This window comes from Camelus ferus, chromosome 10 (genome assembly GCF_009834535.1).
Source record: "Camelus ferus isolate YT-003-E chromosome 10, BCGSAC_Cfer_1.0, whole genome shotgun sequence".
In the NCBI taxonomy this organism is placed as follows: domain Eukaryota; kingdom Metazoa; phylum Chordata; class Mammalia; order Artiodactyla; family Camelidae; genus Camelus; species Camelus ferus.
In genome coordinates this window covers 65,556,637-65,575,600 of record NC_045705.1, presented here as the reverse complement: position 1 = coordinate 65,575,600, position 18,964 = coordinate 65,556,637, and the positions used below count along the sequence as shown (strand labels likewise).

Here is an 18,964-nt window from a genome sequence, read left to right as displayed (position 1 = left end):
GGGGTTTGTGAGGGGCCAGGGCCTCGGATCATCCGGACCTAGTGTCCCAACCCTGTCATCAAAGAAGACCCAACACAGAGAACTAAGGGGGTAAGGCCTTGTGCACCTGGCCCCCCACCCCTCCACCTGGCCCTCTCACCAACCAGCCCAAGCTCCCAGGAAGCGATGGGCCGCCCCCTTTCCTCATGAGGATGCCAAGGCCCAGCTGGACCTGGCCCAGGGATTCCCAAAGGCAAAATGCCCACTCCAAGTCCTGTGCCAGATAGCCTGCCATTTGGGGCTCCAATTGGGGGTCCCAGTGGTGGAGAGCAGCCCCACCCCCACCCCTGGGCTCCGTTAGCCTTTGCTCTGCAGATGCTGCCCTACTGTGTGGCTCACCCCTTCCCCCATCCCATCCCCTCCTCCACCCCCATCTCAACCCACTCGTATCTCTGGTAAGAAGAGCTGGGATCCCAGAGGGGCTGGAGCAGCTTATATAAAATGCAGGTGTCTGGGTCACAAGGACAACTCCCCTCCCACACCCCCAGGAAGGCTTAAAGGAGGCTCTGTGCCCTGGGGAGCTCCCCAGGGGGTCAGGTTTGTGCTAAGTAAAGGTTTGAGTTTCAGCCAGAGCCTCCCAGGCAGTGTGCAGGGAAGGCAGGGGTCAGGCCTTTGGGCTTCGAAGGAGGCGGGCATGTAGGACCAGCAGGGCCACCTGGGACCTCAGCAGCGTGGCCCTGCCCCTGCAGCGGGGCCCCATCCTTCCCTCCCAGTGCTCAGTACTCTAGCAGGGGTGCGAGCCTCCAGGGTGATGGAGAAGATGGAGCCAGGGCAGGAGCGGGTGTGAGGCCCTGGGTGGTCCCTGCAGAGCAAGGCTTGCTGTGCCCTCCCGGGCAGCAGGTTTAGATAGAAACACAATCCAGAGACAAGAGGTGGGGCCTTTCCCTTTATTAGCTGGGGTTTCTCTGCAAGCAACATGAGATATCCCCATGCCCAGGTGCCTCTAGCACCCCCACAACTGGTACATCAGTCCCTGAAGAGTCCCCTTTAAAATCACCAATATAAAAAAGGAGGGGGAGAGGGAAGGAAGGTCTGACCACCCCCCAGGCCAGGCCGCTCCTGGTTGGCAGGTGGGAGGAGGGCCAGAGAGGGGCACTGGCTTCTACACAGGAAGGAAGAGGCGCCCCCAGTCCCAGGGAGGAGGCCCCAGCTGGGAGGGGGCTCCGCACATCCAGACTGCAGACTGTGCAGAGCTAGTGGTTATAGTTTAAAGTCTGCAGGTGAGGCCGGTGGGTGGACTGGATGGGTGGCCTGTGGAGGGAGAGGAGAGGAGGTCTCGAGGTCTGGGGCTGTCAGCTCCCTGGGGAGCCCCATCCTGAGGCAGGAACAAGCAAAAGCTGCCTTCCTGGTTTGGCGACCGGAGAGGCTGGGGGAGTCCATCGGAGCCCGTGGCCGGTGGAGGCAGGGAGAACCACAGCTCTGCCCAGAGCAGATGAACCGTGGTGGCTGGGAGGTGAGGGGACAGGAGGATGAGGCCGCCTCCTGCTCCAAGGAAGGCACTTGCAGCTGCTGAGGCCTGGGGCGGCGTGGCGGGAAGGCATGGCTTGGCAGATGAGGAGAGCAGAGGAACAGAGCAAGGGGCCCGAGCCCCCGCCTCATGCAAACATGGTCAGCTGTAACCACTGTGGGCAAAGAGGATGGAGGGAGGGGTCAGCCGGGGGCAGAAACCCCAAGTCCAGCCTCTCAGCTCCATGGCTCAGGAGCTGTCGGCCTCTCACCCACTCTGAGGGTCAGTGGGAGAGGGACCCTCCTGGGGAGGGAGCCCCTCTCTGACCTCCTCTACCCCAGGGGGAGCCTCCAGGGGCCTGGCCCTCCCTTCCCAAAACCCAGACACCCCACCGCATCCTTGCAGGACTCAGGTGGCGGGCCTTTAGGGCTGGCTCTGAGGCCACATGCTCCAACCTGGGAAGGTAAGAACACTCCACTACCCCTGAGTGCCCACCTCAACCCAGCCAGAGGACAGTCCCACCTTGAATAAGTCAAAGGTCACGACTCCATCCAGATCTGTGTCCAGAGTTTTGAAAAACCCTATGTGTTCAAGAAACAATGATGTGGGGCTAAGTCTCAGAGGGACAACCAGGCAGGGCCAGGACCTGCCCCACCTCCTGCCTCACCCCCCACCTCCCCACAGTACCCCAAGCTCTCACCCTCATAGCTGGGGAGCAGCCCTTCCTGCTGCCTGGGAGACCCCTCCCCAGTTCCCTCCCATTCCCTGTCTCCTGGCACGCAGCCCGCCTGGACCCTCAACTGCCCAAGACCTTTGCCTCTTGGGCACATGTCACAGCACAAGACTGTACCTGTCATTTGCACAAGCTCACAGGAGCGAGTTTGGGACAGGGCTGGAGGTGGGAGCTGATGGGGACACTCACGGAACATGGTCTCCAGCCGCACCAGGCAGCACACGAAGTTGTCGAAGTCCACAGCCAGGTCGGGCTCCGAGTAGCGGGTGATGATGAGCTCATACAGCTTCTTGTTGAGCTTGAAGCCTGGCCCAGGAGAGCAAGTGAGGCCAGGGAGGTGCAGCCGGAGGGGGTTGGGGGATGGAGAAGTGGGGGGTGCCAGGTGGTAGGAGGGAGCTTGAGGACGGGACAGCCCCAGGGAATCAGGAGTGGCCATCATGGCCCTGGGGTCCAATTTCATTTGTTCTGAGTGCCTGGCCTCACGCTGACGTGGGACTGTGAGGATGGGCCCTGCACCCCTCTCACTGGACTTTGGTCCCACTCTTCCCTGGCTGTGTGGCCTCAGGCCAGTCACTTCCCCTCTCTGAGCTGCACTTTTCTCTGTGCTCAATGGGATAATAAAAGAGCCTATACTCCTTAGGTTGCAGTGAGGACAAAAGGAAATGCTGGTAAGGCTCTGGTTCAGTAACTGAGATAAAAGGGTTGTTACTGCTTCACCAACACTGCCATCACCCCTTAGGGACAAGGCCAGTGCCCCAGGTAGCTGTCAGGAAAGTGACCTGGGGCTCCACCAGTACCACCAGCCCTCGGGCCTCACCTGCAGACTCGATGGCCATCCGCATCTCATAGGCACTCATGCTGCCCGACTTGTCCAAGTCAAACTTCCGGAAGATGGACTGGGGAGCAGAGGGTGAGGGCTCAGCCCAGCATCCAGCCCATCCTGTCCGCTCCGGGTGGAGGGTTGTTGAGGGTGGAGGGGAGAGGCCTGAAGGGGGTCAGTCACTGGGATATATGGGCTCAGAGAGGTAGACCCAGGGCCAGGACCTAGTCCACACAGCCAGCCAGGAGCCTGAGGCCACAGAGGCGGGGAGGGCACTGCCAGCAGGGACCACCTACCAGGTAATTCCGGATGCGGTTCCACAGGATGTTGAACTCCACCAGGCCCAGTTTCCCGTTGCCATCACGCTGGGCAGCCGTTAAGAAAGCAACTCCATAGCTTAAACCAGGCACAGGGTGAGAGTGAGCCCCAGGGAGAGAGGGAGACTGGCTGCGGAGAGAGCGAGATGAGGGGAAGGGAGGGGAGAAGGGGCAAGAGCCCACGTACAGCTGGCCCATGGTGGGGCTTGAATTGGGGTGCCAACAGCACCTTAGGGTCACCTGCGGACCCAGGCGCTGCTCCACCTCTCACTTGACACAGGCTTGTGCCTCAGTTTCCCCTCCCCAATCAAGGGGAAGATGCCAGGAAGGAACTGGTCTGTCCAACTTGTCCCTTTCTCTGTGCTGCTCCCAGGACGGGTCACTGAGTGCCCTTCCCACGCCCACCCCCCACCCCAAGCACCACTCAGGAGGCAGAAGCTGAGGGAGGATACGTCCATGAGGTTGACCATGCTGCGGCAGGACTCCAGGCTGAAGCCCTTGGTCCGCAGGTCTTTGTCTGCAAGGAAAACCAGTTCCAACATCTCAACCCTGCCAGCCTCCAGGCCCTGCCCCGTGTTGGGGGCACTGGGTGGGATGGGGGTTGGGGGGCACCATCCTGTTCCCTGGTGTGTAAAATTTAGCAGAGTAGATGTGTAGGATTGTTTTTATCATCAGAAAACAGTTTAAAGTATTTTAGCAATCAAGCCAGCGTCCCCACAGCCACGTCAATACAATTAGACCAGAGTGAAATGAAACAGGCTCAACAACGGGAAAGAAAAGCAGCTGAACATGCAGCAACGGTGGTCACGGCAGGGGTGGGGTTTGCTGCAGGCCCCGAAGGGTGGGAAGAGCAGGAGAGGGCTCTGGACTGAGGGAAGAGCACAGAGGTCAGAGGTCAGAGGTCAGAGTTAGGAGGCGGGGGCAAAGGGAAGGTTGGGGAGTGGGTGCCTTCAGTTGGGCACATTCAGGGGTAAAGCCAGCCACCCTCCTGGGCCCCAGGGGTGCATCTTCTGGTAGGAAGAGAGGCTGTACTCTTGCACTAAGATGCTGTTGGGAGGCTAAGCTTCTAATCACACCGCGCACAGCACTCAGGCATGGAGAATGGGGTCCAGCAAGATAGCACAAGGAGTTTGGGAGGAAAATGGGGGTGAGCAGGGTTCAGAAAGACAGTGGAAGGTGCCCCACCCACGAAGAGCAGGGGCTTGGGTTCCCCTCAGTGTGGGAGCAGAAGCCTAGGTTTTTTTGGGGTTTGGAGGAAACTCAAGGCAGGACCCAGGGTGCAGAGTGGCCACTCAGGGGCGCTCACGTTTGCTGATGATCCTGTTGAGGATGGTCCGCAGCTCCTTGACACTGATCTCCATGTCCTGGGAGGAAGAGGGAGGATGGCACCCGCCAGGGAAAGGCTGTCTCTCGGTGCCCCCAAGTACCCCTCCAGCACACCCTGACCTACCTCCCCTGCCAGCTGTCTGAAGAGGGATTTGAAGTTCTCATCAATCTCTTCTTCTGAGAGCACTTGCTGGATGGAGAAGCGGAGAGAGCAGGTCAGGGGTGCCCTGGCCTGGGCCCCTGCATGGGCTGGAGGTAGGGCTGGGACAACTCATCAGCTATGGGTCACTTCCCCTTGCTAAGCATCATTCTCCTCTGTAAAATGGGAACCCAGCCCCTGCTCTACCCCTGTCCCAGACTCCTGTGGCTTAAATGTGGAGAATGAAGTTCAGTTCAATGATGAAGGGTGAGGCTTTGAATCCCTGTTGCATGACCTTGGGCAAGTTCCTTAGCCTCTCTGAACTTGAGTGTCCCATTGGGAGGGGGGAAGGTGACAGCACTTGACAGGGTTGTTATGGAGGAAACAGGGTGACCCACGTAAGGAGCTCAGCACTGACTCAGCAGAGTGAGAACCCAGGGACCCTGCGCCACTATTATCACAAAGTCCCTTGCAAACTATAAAGTGCTGGGCAAATGACAGGTTAGTATTACTCTTGTGGCTCCTTCCAGGAAAGGCTCTGCCCTGCCAGCTGGAGCCCAGGGGACAGGACACCCAGGTCCCCATCACACACCCCAGGTGAAGGAGAGGAGGGTGGCTGGTGGGGGAAGGGCACATACCTCATCGGGGAGGTTGGCCTGGACCTGGTCATCCAGCTCCCTGCAGGTGGGGAGACAGAGGGACCAGTCAAGGGGGATGCAGGAGGGGCGTGGGACAGGTAGGGAGCAGAGTACGAAGTGGCCTCCTACTCACTGGGTCCCCGCGCACTTCTCTGAGAAGAAACGCAGCACGAAGTCACCCTCCTTGTTGGGCTCAAAGGTGGAGGGCACCACCACGTACTCCCCGGGCGGCAGGCGGAAGCGGGTGCTGACCTCCCGCAGGTTGATGAACTGCTCTGACCGGGCCCGAGACGCGTTGGCCAGGAAGAAGTCCCGCTTCAGGTGCACAGCTGGCTGGCCCACCAGCTGGTGGGAGGGGAGGAGTGGGGGCTGCAGCTGCCCCTCAGCCCACCCTGAGGAGCTGCCCCCGTCCCAGACATAGACCCCAGGCTCCAAGTTCTGGCCAAGAGGCTGGAGAACTGGGTCATGACTCAGTCACCCTCAGGCTGCCTGACACTGACAAGTCATATTGCATCAGTTTCCTCATCTGTAAAATGGGTGTAACAGCCCTGTCTACTGCACAGGGTCAAGGTGAGGAGATACCATGGAGGTGAGCGTAGATCCTATGACACCATGAAATTACTTTTTCATTATCCTCACCTGGAGGTCCCCCATGTCAGACACTGCAGGGCCCTTTCCATGTGGCACCTCACTTAATGCTCAGGACAGTCCATTTTACAGACACTGATGCTGAGGCTTAGGGCTTATGCAACTTGCTCAAGGGTCCAGGACACTCAGCCCATCCACCACCCTGCTCCTAACCAGTGCCCCAGATGGCCTCAGCCAGCACTTACTCGGTGTAAACAGTGAGACAGGAAGAGCTTCATGTGTGTGTGTCGGGCAGGGCTCTGAGGGCCAGGGTTCAAATCCAGCTCCCTTACTTATTACCTGCTCTGACCCCCCAGGAAGGCAATGTTTGGTCTGTCCACTGAATAGTGGGCAGGGGTGTGGGTGCACTTCATAAGCCGTAAAAGGAGGTGCCTTCTTAGCTCTCTACATGTGGGCGATCGGCCGTCCTGCTCCCCTCTGGGCGCCGTCGGGCCATGTGTGTTCAAGTATGTGCGAATCCAGGCGAGCCACCTACCTCCGGAGGGACCTGCCAGAGAGACAAGGGGCATTAGAGGGAGCATGGGATGTGCTGGGCAGGGGCTCTGAGTTTTTTTTTTTAATTGAAGTACAGTCAGTTACAATGTGTCAATTTCTGGTACACAGCACAAAGTCCCAGTCATGCTTATATATACATATATTCTCTGAGTTCTTAAAACGAGAATGATGAGATAAGGAGACTAGAGGGCAGGGCCCTGGGCCTGGGGCCAGTGGTGACCCAGACCTGCCTTCATGCCAGAGAAGGACCCCAGGACCCCTGGAGGGAGGCCCAGGCAGGGCCCTCTTTGTCCCTGGAATGCCCTGCACCTCAGCTCTGAACCAGAGCCTCCAGGACAGCCCCCTGGGCGGCTAGCTGCAAAGTCCTCCAGCCCAGGGACATTGGAGGTCCACAACAATCTGCTGCCAGGGCTCTGGGCCTGGGCCGAGGCTGTAGCCATCCTTTACCTCCACCAAGGAAATCCAGGAGTTTGTCTTGAACACAGTGCATGAAACAGCGCCCTCCACGGCTAGCCTCTGCTTACGTACTTCCAAGATGGGGAGCTCACTGCTCCTCCAGGGCAGACCACTTGCCCATTTCTTTCTGAAGCTGAGCCAAAGCCTGTCTCCCAGAAGCTGCCTCCCAGGTGTCAGCTAAGCCAGAGCCCTCTACCCAAGTGCAGCCTTCCAGCCTCTAAGGATGGGGGAGAATCGCAGTCTTCCCCTCCCCTAGCCAAATATCTTCCTTCCCCTCCTCTGCCTCACGGGTGAATTTCAGGTTCCTGGCTGCCCCAGTCCTGGCAAAAGGGCCTCAGCAGGTGCCTCTAGAAGGCTCCATCTAAGGCCCTCCGCCTCAGGGGTGTGACTGGCCCCGTCCGTGGGCTTCTGATGGGCGGGTGCAGCGGCGTCCTCTGGCGCCCCTGGCAGAGCTTGCCTGTGGTGGGCCAGGAGGCCGGCTTTCTCTGCAGTGTTGGGTGGATCCACCCACTCACCTCATAGACAGCGAAGCCAATGGTCTCCATGTCACGGCCGAATCGGCGCTCCCGGCGACGGTGCTTCTGCATGAGAGCGAGCAGGAAGCTGCAGCCTGACTCACGACCCCCATAGTTGTCGTCCGGGTCATCTGTCTCCTCCAGCCGGATCTTGAACTGGGGGTTCACCCAGAAGGTGGCTGCAAGAGGTAGGGAGGCAGGGATTGGAGGAGAGGCAGAGCAGAGCAGCCCCACACCAAGCCTTCCCCTCCTCCACGTATTCCTTCATTCAATAAATATTACTAAGTGTCCACCATGTACCAAGCGACAGATGTGCAGTGGGGACACACAGGATCCCTGTCCTCATGAGCTCACATTCCAGAAGAGGAGGCGAAGCATGAGCATGTCAGGTTAATTAACAGAACAATTACAAAGGGAAGGAATCTTTGAGATGATATTTGAGCTGAGACATGAAGGGGAAGCCCTGAGAGGCAGGAGCCAGGAGGAGAGAGACAAAAAGACCCCCACGTAGGGCTCATGAGCACAAGGGATCCTGGGAGGTGGCAGAGGTAAGGAGTGTGGATTGACTTCCAGTCAGGCTTGCCCCAGGAGGGGCATGATTGGATTAGGATTTTAGAAGGTGGTTGCTGTGTGGACAATGACTTAGAAGAGGGTGAGAGAAAGCGGGGTCTGAGAGGCAGCCACAGAGCTGCAAGGGCTGAGGGGGACTGGTATAGTGATTCAGCTGCCTGAACAGCCCTCTTGACTAAAACAACCACGTGCTGGATTGAATACACAAAACTTCTTTTTAAAGGCACCAATAAACCACAGCCTCCCCCCTCTCCATATACAAAATTAACACAAATCAAAAAGATAGGGGGAGGGTATAGCTCAGTAGTAAAGTGCATGCTTAGTATGCATGAGGTCATGGGTTCAATCCTTAGTACCTCCAGTTAAACAAACAAACCTAATTACCTCCCCCTGAAAAACAAAAACAAACAAAAAAGATAGATAATAAGCAATGAACCCCACACACAGCTGGTGGGAACGTAAAATGGTGCAGCCACTTGGCATAATAACCTGGCAGTCCCTCAAATGGTGAAACACAGAATTACCATGTGACCCTGCAATTCCACTCCTAGGTATGTATCCAAGGTTAATGAAAACATATGTCTATATAAAAACTTGTATGTGACACTTCATAACAGCATTATTTATAGTACTGAATGATAGAAACAACCCAATTTCCCATCAACTGATGAATGAGTAAACAAAATGCGATATAACCAAACAATGGAATGTTATTCAACAATAAAACGAATGGAGCACTGACACAAGCTATATACCATGGATGAACCTTGAAGACGTTATGCTAAGTGAAAGTCACAAAGGGCCATGTACTGTATGATCCTATTTATATTATATTATTGTCTGGAACAAGCAAATCCATAGAGACAGAAAGTAGATTAGTGGTAGCCTGGGGATGAAGGGCTTGGGAATAACATCTAGGTGGTATAGGGTTTCTTTCTGGGGTAATGATAGTGTTCCAAAATTGATGTGATAATGGATACACAACTCTGTGAATATACTAAAAGCCACACTGGATTTCACATTGTAAATGGGTGAATTATAAGGTATATGAACTATATCTCAATAAAGCTATTTAAAAAAATGGAAACTAGGAGCCATAAAAGGTAAATAACACCAAAGGACTTCTGTTGACTCCTAGAGACCTTGAGTCCTGAGCACAGGGGCAGGAGATAAAGTCTAATAGGAGACCCCTGCAATAAGATTAGAAGCTCTGTGATGAACACCAGCAGTGTAAGTGTGAAAGAAAAATAAAACCACTAGGAGGAAGGAAAAAGTTCTCCAAGAATTTATAATCACAATCCAGCCTTCACATGAGCTTGCAGTTTTCATTTATGTTGCTGTTGAGATTAAAAAAAACAAACAAACAAAAAAAAACAAAAAACCTTAAGGGGAGAATTTATTTTTAGAAGTCCTGGGTTGGGAGTATCCCAGGTGACTGGCAGAAACATTCAAGGGACTTAACTTCATTCAAGAACTCTAAGAACTCCCAGAGACAACCTTCTAGGCCAAATGAGCCAAAAATCTCACAAGGAAACAAGACATGATGGCTGAGAACTAGTAACCACAATAGACAAAAAAAACTCCTCAAGACTTCAGATATTGAAATGATCAGACACAGAATGTGAAAGACTAAGCTTACTACATTTAAAGAAATAAAAGATGAAACTTGAAAAGCTTGAAAATATGAGCAAGAATGAACAGATAAGAAAAAGGGCCTTTAAAACTTCCAGAAATAAATCTTTCTATTGAAATTAAGTATTTGTTGGAAGGATTAACCAACAGATTTGACACAGCAAAAAAGAAAATTAGTGAATTGAGAATGAATCAGAAGAAACTACCCAAATGCATTCCGGGGAGATTCAGAGGTGGAACATTTAAGAGACGTTAAGAGATATGGAAGACTGACTGAGGAGGTCCACCTTACCTTTGACTGGAATTTCAAACAGAGAAATTAAAGAGAGTAGGAAGAAGGTGATAGTCTAAAAGATTATGGGTAAGAATTTTCTAGAGTTGCTGAAAGGCATCAAACTTCATACACAGGGAGCTCAACAAATCCAAAGGAGAATTTTAAAAATCCCTACCTCAACACATCATGGTCAACTTGTAGAACATCAAAGAAAAATAATCTTAGAAAAGAGAAAAACAAACCATTTCAGAAGGTATGGTAGACAGACTCCTGACTCACATAGCAACAATGGAAGCAGAATGAAGTGAATTAATGTCAATCCAGAACTCTACATCCAGAGAACTGTCAAGGATGAGCACACTATAAAGGCATCTTACACAAATACTGAGAAAGTTTACCACCAAAAGACTCGCCCTAAAAGAAATGCAAAAGGACATATTCCAGACAGATGGAAAATGATCTCAGATGAAAGGTCTGGGAATGGTGAGCAAAAATACTGATTTTGTGTGCATAATCAAACAAATATGGACTATGTCAAGTAATGATGATGATGCTTAACTTACAGCAGGCAGAAGAGTGTTTAGAATTAAAATACTAGACAAAAACAGCATACTGAACAAAGGGAGGCAGTGATTCAAGTGAAATATTCTCAGGTCTTTACATTGTTCAGGTAGAGGGTAAAGAAAGATCCTGATCAATTAACTTTAGAACTTACTAAGCAAGCTCTTATGTCTTCCAAACCCACAGAGGGAAAAGCTAGCAGAAAGAAAAAAATTCAATCCAAAAGAAGGCATAGCAGGAAGAACAATCAGACAATGCATAGTGGGTCTGCTGAAATAAATACAAATATATCAGTAATCACTCTGAATGTAAATGTACTTTCCAAACAAAGGATAGCCTTTTCCAAAATCTTTCAATAGCTCAATATTTTAGTTGTTATCGCTTATAAACAGCATAGGTGGTTTTAACTGGGATGTTTGATTATTAATTCAATCTCTCAGTTGTTACCCAGGTCTATTCAGATTTCTGTTCCTCTTGAGTTAATTTTAGTAGTTTGTTTCTGGGAATTTGACAATTTCATCTAGGCTATCTAATTTGTTGTCAAACAATGGTTTGCAGTATTTCCTTATAATTCATTTGTTTCTGAGCAGTTGGTAGTGATGTTCTCACTTTAATTTCTGATTTTAGTAGTTTGAGTCTTCTCTTTTTTCTTGGTTGATTTGGCTACAGGTTCGCCAATTTTCCTGAGCTTTCAAAGAACCAACTGCTGGTTTCATTGATTTTTCTCTATTTCTTCTCTATTTCATTTACTTGGACTTTAATATTTCCTTTCTCCTGCTTGCTTTGGGTTTAGTTTGCCTGTTTACTAGTTTCTTAAATTGGAAAATTAGGTTATTGATTTGAGATTTTTATTTTTTAATATAAGTACAGTGTTTTATTTATCATTCTATGTAATTTCTCATTTACATCATTATTTCTTTGTGATAAACTAACTTATTCTATGAGGCCAGCATTACCTTGATATCAAAGCCAGATAACAACATCACAAGAAAAGGAAATTACAGACCAAATTATGAATACCAACATCAAAATCCTCAACAGAATACTAGCCAACCAAATCCAACAGTATATTAAAAAGATTACACAATATGGAATAGAATTTATCCCAGGAATGCAAGAATAGTTCAACATAAGAAAATGAACCAATTTAATATATCATGTTAACAGGACATAGGGACAAAAAATACATGACCATCTCAATTGACTCAGAAAAAGACATTTGACAAAATCTAATATACTTTCATAATAAAAACATTCAGAAATTTAGGAATAAAGGGGAATTTCCTTAATATGATAAAGGGTATTTATGAAAACCCACAACTAATATCATACTCAGTGGTGAAAGAATGAACACTTTCCTCTAAGATCAGGAACAAGATACCTGCTTACACCACTGCTACTCAACATTGTTCTGGAAGTTCCAGGTAGAGCAATTAGTCAAGAAAAAGAAAAGCATTTAAGTTGAAAAGGAGGAAGAGAGCTATTTTTACTTGCGAATGATATGATCTTGTATATAGAAAAACCTGAAGAATCCACAAGAAAGTTGTTAGAACCAATAACACATTTAGCACAGTTGCAGATTACAAACATCAGGAGACAAAAATCAGTTGTTTCTATACACCAGTAGTGAACAACCCAAAAAGGAAATTAAGAAAACAATACCTTTACAATAGCATCCAAACGAAAAAAATACCCAGGAATAAATCTAACCAAGGAGTTAAAAGATTTGTACACTGAAAAGTACAAAACATTGCTGAAACAAAGAAGACATAGAAAAATCAAAAGACATCGCAAATTCATGGATTGGAAGACTTAATCTTATTAAGAGGTCAAAAGCCTTTTTTGCAGAAGTGAAAAGCAGATCTTCAAATTCGTATGGAATTATAAGGGGCCCAGAAACCAAAACAATCTTGAAAAAGAAAAAAGTTGGAAGACTAACACTTTCTGATTTCAAAACTTATGACAAAGCTACAGTAATCAACACAGTGTGTTACTGGCATTAAGAATAGACATACAGACTAAAAGAATAAAACTGAGAGTCTAAAAGTAAACCCATACGTATATGGCCAAGTGATTTTTGACATAGGTGCCAAGACAATTCAATGAGGAAAGAATAGTCTTTTCAACAAGTGATGCTAGGACAACTGGATTTCCACATGCAAAAGAATTAAGTTGTACATCTATCTCACACCACAGACAAAAATTAACTCAAAATGGATCACCAACCTAAATATAAGAGTTAAAACCATAATGCTCTCTAAAGAAAACACAAGAGAAATTCTTCATGACTTTGGACTTGGTAATGGATTCTAAGATATGACACCAAAAGCATGAGCAACTAAAGAAAAAATAGAAAATTTGTCATCAAAATTAAAAACTTCCATGATTCAAAGGACACTATCAAGAAAATGAAAAGACAACCCACAGAATGGGAAGAAATATATGCAAATCATCTACCTCATAAAGCTCATACCCAGAATATATAAAGATATATATATATATAAAGAATATATAAAAAGATAAGTGACTGAATCTAAAAACTATTTCAATAGACACTCCAAAAAAAAGGGCAAACTATTTAAATAGACACTCCAAAAAAAGACATTCAAATGGCCAATAAATACACAAAAATATATTCAACATTATTACCCACTAAGGAAATGCAAATCAAAACTTCAATGAGATACCACTTAAAACCCACTAGGATGGCTATAATAAAAAAGTTGGACAATAAGTGTTAACAAGGATGTAGAGAAATTGGAACCCTCATACATTGCTAGGAGGAACGTAAAATGGTACCGCCACTTTGGAAAACAGTTTGCGTGCAGTTCCTCAAAAAGTTAAACATGGAGTTGCCATAACAACCTAAAAATTTCACTCCTATTTATAGACCCAAGAGAACATATGCTCATACAAACACGTATACATAAATGTTCATGCTCATTACTCATAATAGCCTCAAACTGAATACAACCCATCAACTGATGAAAGAATAAGCAACTGGTATATCCATATCATGGAATTATTCAGCCTTACGAATGAAATGAAGTACTGATCACACTACAACACAAATGAACTTTGAAAACATGATGCTAAGGGAAAAAATCCAGGAACAAAAGGCCACGTGTTGCATGATTCCACTTATATGAAACGTCCAGAATAGGCAAATCTATAAAGACAAAATTAGATTCGTGATTGCCAGGGGCTGGGGGGTAAGGGGGATAAGGAGTGACTACTAGTGGATACAAGGTTTTTTTGGGGGGCAGTGAAAATATTCCAGAGTTAGATAATGGTGATGATTATAAAACACTGTGAATGTATTAAAAACCACTGAATTTTACACATTAAAAGTGAATTTTATCACAATTCTTAAAAACATTACATATCAAAATTGTGTAACTCGGTAGGCATGTAGCTCAGTGATGGAGTACATGCTTAGCATGCACAAGGTCCTGGGTTCAATTCCCAGCACCTCCATTAAAATAAATAAATAAACACTCCTCCCACCCAAAAAAATGAATTAAAAAATTGTGTAACTCAAAGATATGCTTGGAGAGAAATTATTATTTTAGGTGCATACATACAGGAAAAATTAACTGAAATTAATGAAATAAGCAACTAATTTAAGAAGTCACAAAATTACAATCACACCAAAAAGAATGAAATACCTAGGAATAAATCTAACTAAAAAGGAAAAAGATCTGTACTTGGAAAACTATAAGACATTTATGAAAGAAACTGAAGATGATGCAAACAAATGGACAGACATACCATGCTCATGGATTGGAAGAATTAATACTGTTAAAATGAACATACTACCCAAGGCAATCTATAGATTCAATGCAATCCCTATCAAAATACCACTGGCATTTTTTACAGGACTAGAACAAATAATTCTAAGATTTGTATGGAAACACAAAAGAACTTGAATAGCCAAAACAATCTTAAGAAAGGAGAACAAAACTGGAGGTATCAAACTCCCTGCTTTAAAACTATACTACAAACCTTCAGAAGTCAAAATAGTATGGTACTGGCATAAAAACAGGTACATAGATCAAGGGAACAGAACAGAGAGCCCAGAAATGAACCCATACTTCTAATATGAGAAATTAATCTATGACAAAGGAGTCAAGAACACACAATGGGGAAAAGACAGCCTCTTCAATAAATGATGTTGGGAAAACTGGACAACTACATGCAAAATATGAAACTAGACTACTTTTTCACACCATATACAAAAATATACTCAAAATGGATTAAAGATTTAAATGTAATACTTGAAACTATAAAACTCCTAGAAGAAAACATAGCAGTAAGCTCTTTGACATCAGTCTTAGTAATATTTTTTTGGATATGTCCCCTCAGACAAGGGAAACAAAGCAAAAATAAACAAATGGGACTATATCAAACTAAAAAGCTTTTGCACAGCAAAGGAAACTATCAACAAAATGAAAAAACTGCCTACTGAATGGGAGAAGAAATTTGCAAATAATATATCCAACAAAAGGCTAATAGCCAAAATATATAAAGAACTCATACAATTCTATATCAAAAAAACAAACAACCCAATTAAAAAATGGGCAGAGGACCTGAATAGACATTTTTCCAAAGAAGACATACAGATGGCCATCAGACACACGAAAAATGCCCGACATCACTAATCAAAAACACAATGAGATATCACCTCACACCTGTCAGAACAGCTATTATCAAAAAGACAACAAATAAGTGTTGGCAGGGATTTGGAGAAAAGTGAACCCCGTGCGCTGCTGGTGGGAATGTAAACTGATGCAGCCACTATGAAAAACAGTACAGAGATTGCTCAAAAAATTAAAAATAGAACTATGATAACATCCAGCAATTCCACTCCTGGGTATTTTCCAAATAAAATGAAAACATTAATTCAAAAAGATATCTGCACCCCTATGCTCATAACAGCATTATTTACAATAGCCAAGATACAGAAGCAATCTAAGTGTCCATAGATAGATGAGTGGATAAAGATGTGATGTGTATATATACAAAGGAATATAACTGAGCCATAAAAAAGAGTGAGATCTTATCATTTACAACAACCTAGATGGGCCTAGAGAGTATTATGCTAACTGAAATAAGTCAGAGAAAGACAAATACTGTATAATTTCATTTATATGTGGACTCTAAAACACAAAACAAATTAATAAATGAGTCCAACGTATGAAATGTACAGTGGGGGGAACACAGTCAATAATTTTGTAATATCCTTGTATGGTGACAGATGACAGCTAGACTTATCATGGTGATCATTTTGAAATGAATAGAAATATTAAATCACTAGGTTGTGTACCAGGAACTAACATAGTGTTGTAAGTCAATTATACATTAAAAACAAACAAACTGATAGAGATCAGATTTGTGGTTACCAGAGGTTGAGGGGGTGGAGGGAGGAGGAACTGGATGAAGGAGGTCAAAAGGTACAAACTTCCAGTTATAAGATAAATAAATACCAGGGATGTCATGTACAACATGATAAATAAACTTAACACTGCTCTAGGTTATATATGAAAGTTGTTAAGAGAATAAATCCTGAGGAAAAACATTTTTTTCTATTTCTTTAATTTTGTATCTATATGAGATGATGGATGTTCACCAAACTTACTGCATTAATCATTTCATGATGTATGTAAGTCAGATCATTATGTTGCACACCTTTATACAGTGCTGTATGTCCATTACATCTCAATAAAGCTGGTAGGGAAAAAAAGAAGTCATAAAATAAAGTCTAAAGATAAATTCAAAGAAAGCAGAGGAATGATATAACAAACAGGAGAGCAAAGATTAATGATATAGAAAAAATACTGTACAAAGAATCAATAAAGTAAAAAATCATTTGTTTTTAAAGACTAATATTGATGATCCTCTCATAGGATTAATAAAGACAAAAGATACAGTGCAAATAAGCAACACTGAACAAAAGACATGGTATCATGACAGATGAGATACAATATATTAAGGATGACTTCATGCTAATAATTGTGAAAACAGATGCAAAGGATAAACTTCTAGAAAATAAAACTCATCAAAATAGTCTCAAGAGGAAATAGAAGACCTGAGTAGTCCAATCTCTTAAAGATATTCAATATCAAAGTTAATTTTCACACAAATAAAAGAGCAGGCCTGACAGCTGTATGGACCAGTTCCCCCAAACATTTCAAGCAAAAAATCATCCTCATCTCATGCAAACTCTTATAGAAAACAGAAAAAGAGAACATTCCCCAATTCACTTTATCAGCCAAATATAGCACCGATACCAAAACTAGACAAGGTAAGTATGAGAAAGGAAAACTACAGGTAAATCTCACTCATCAACATGGACGGAAAACTATCGTATAAAAAAAAGTTAGGCATAACTGTTGTTTTTATCTCAGGAGCATAAGGTTAATTTAATATTAGAAAAGTGATAAATGTAACTTACCATTTTAACACATAAAAGAAAAAAGCTAATAATAATAATAAATAATATTATAAGTATTTAATAACTGCATTAATCTGATAAAAGGTACATACAAACAAACAAACCAAAAACCCAAAAAGCAAAAACCCTAGGCTAAAAAAGTGTTCAGTGATGAAACCTACAGTCAACATTCAGTAGTAAAACTTTTCCTTTAAGAGACAGGTAAGACCAGCACAGGGTCAGTGCTAGTCAGCACTCCACAGTCCTGGCCAGCACATTAAACAAGAAAATATGACAAAAGTTGAGAACTGGAAAAGAAACAAATTTATCATCACTTGCAGATGCTATAGTGTCAGTTAGAAAACTAAAAAGAATCTACAGATAAATGGGTAAAATTAACTATAGTTTAACAAGTTTTCCAGAATAAATTTAAAAGGTTAACTGCATCCTACAGTATCAGCAACGACTTGGGAGATGCAATTTTAAAAGAGATACCATTTACAACATACCATTTACAACAGCAACAAGATGATAGAGTATCTAGGAATAAATCTCAAAAGGTGTATAAGCCCTTTATGATGACAGTTGTCAGATTTTACTGAAAGATATTAAAGGCCAAAATAAAGAGATACGCCATATCCTGGGATAAGAAGACTCAAAATTGTAAAGATGTTAATTCTCCCCAAATTGGTCTACAGATTCAGTGCAATTCTAAATTAAAATCTCAAAGGGGCTTTTTGTAGGACTTGGTAGACTGATCCTAAAATTCACATGGGGAAAAAAAAAGAGCAAGAATAGCTAATAGATTCTTGAAGAAGGAATTCATCCTGTTCAATAGCAGGATTTATACACCTATAGCGACTAAATCTGTGCACTGTTGGCAGAGGGACAGATCAAGGGACAGAATGGCACCTTAGAAACAGACCCACACGTATGTGGGAACTGTATGATGGAGCTGGCACTGCAGGGAAAGGATGCACTTTCCACACATGGTACAGGGAACAGTGATTATCTATTTGGGAAAAAAACTGCAATTAGATCCGATTCCTATGAGGGAGAAGAATGCTTTACAACAGAGGGCTGAGAGCCATGCTGAAAATTGCCGGAGGATGAGCAGTGATGGATTCGGCAAGGCCGAAGCTGGCAACAGAGGGCTGCAGCAGCAGCAGCCACCGCTGATGGGGATGCAACTGGACTGGAGTGGGTTAAACACTGAACTGGAAGTGGGAAATGAAACAGGGAGTGTGGCAATCCTGAGAGATTTCGCTTTGAAGGGGAGCAGAGAAATGGGTGGAGAAGTGGGGTCAAGAGAGGGTTGCTTTGTCTTAAGACAAGCAAACCTCCATGATGACCTGGAGTGAGAGGTGACGGATGAAGGAGCATTAACATCTCAGAGTGAGGGGGAAGGGGGTCTGGAGCAGAGGTGGGGGGTTCCCATGAGCAGGGACAGCTCTGCCACTGTCACAGGCGGGGTCCAGACAGGCTGGGGGATTTGGACGTGGGAATTTGAGGGGGTGTCCTGTGAAATCAGAGGAGGGTAGTAGCGGAGGGAGGTTTGAGGAGGGAGTGGGAACATTACAAACTAGTAGTGGGTTTGCTGGGCCCACGCGAAGTGCACATTTAAGGTTTGCAGCTGTGAATTTACAGGGGAAATACTGCCCCAGTTGTGTGATGTCTCTCCAGGTAGTCCATGGCTCTAGAGACGGTGGCGAGGGTTCAGCTGGGGTTATGGTTGTGCCAGGTAAGAGGAGCAGGGGGGCGACAGGAGCCAGGAAACTCGAGTGTTTGCAGGATTAAAATGGTGACTCCAACCTGTGAAGGATGATGACTCTAGTCTGATAAGAAGAGAAGGCAGGATGGGCGATGAAGGATAGGCCATGGATCGAGGAGCCCAGGGAAAGGTGACAGAAGCATCAGGGAG

General features: G+C 45.7%; 1 protein-coding gene across 2 annotated transcripts in view; it reads right to left on the bottom strand.

Moving 5' to 3' along the window:
* Positions 1 to 910: 910 nt before the first annotated feature.
* The window catches only part of CAPN1 (calpain 1), a 24,629-nt gene continuing 6,575 nt past the window's right edge, over positions 911 to 18,964 (bottom strand). For both annotated transcript variants that reach the window (XM_032489764.1, XM_006179543.3), the window contains exons 11-22: positions 7,574 to 7,752; positions 6,583 to 6,594; positions 5,593 to 5,804; positions 5,460 to 5,499; positions 4,807 to 4,872; positions 4,663 to 4,720; positions 3,809 to 3,873; positions 3,336 to 3,404; positions 3,037 to 3,115; positions 2,409 to 2,525; positions 2,009 to 2,067; positions 911 to 1,661 (exon numbers count right to left, since the gene is read on the bottom strand). In XM_032489764.1, coding sequence (XP_032345655.1) covers positions 1,635 to 1,661; positions 2,009 to 2,067; positions 2,409 to 2,525; positions 3,037 to 3,115; positions 3,336 to 3,404; positions 3,809 to 3,873; positions 4,663 to 4,720; positions 4,807 to 4,872; positions 5,460 to 5,499; positions 5,593 to 5,804; positions 6,583 to 6,594; positions 7,574 to 7,752 — 983 coding nt within the window. In that variant the 3' untranslated portion in view covers positions 911 to 1,634. The remainder of the gene's footprint in view (positions 1,662 to 2,008; positions 2,068 to 2,408; positions 2,526 to 3,036; positions 3,116 to 3,335; positions 3,405 to 3,808; positions 3,874 to 4,662; positions 4,721 to 4,806; positions 4,873 to 5,459; positions 5,500 to 5,592; positions 5,805 to 6,582; positions 6,595 to 7,573; positions 7,753 to 18,964) is intronic.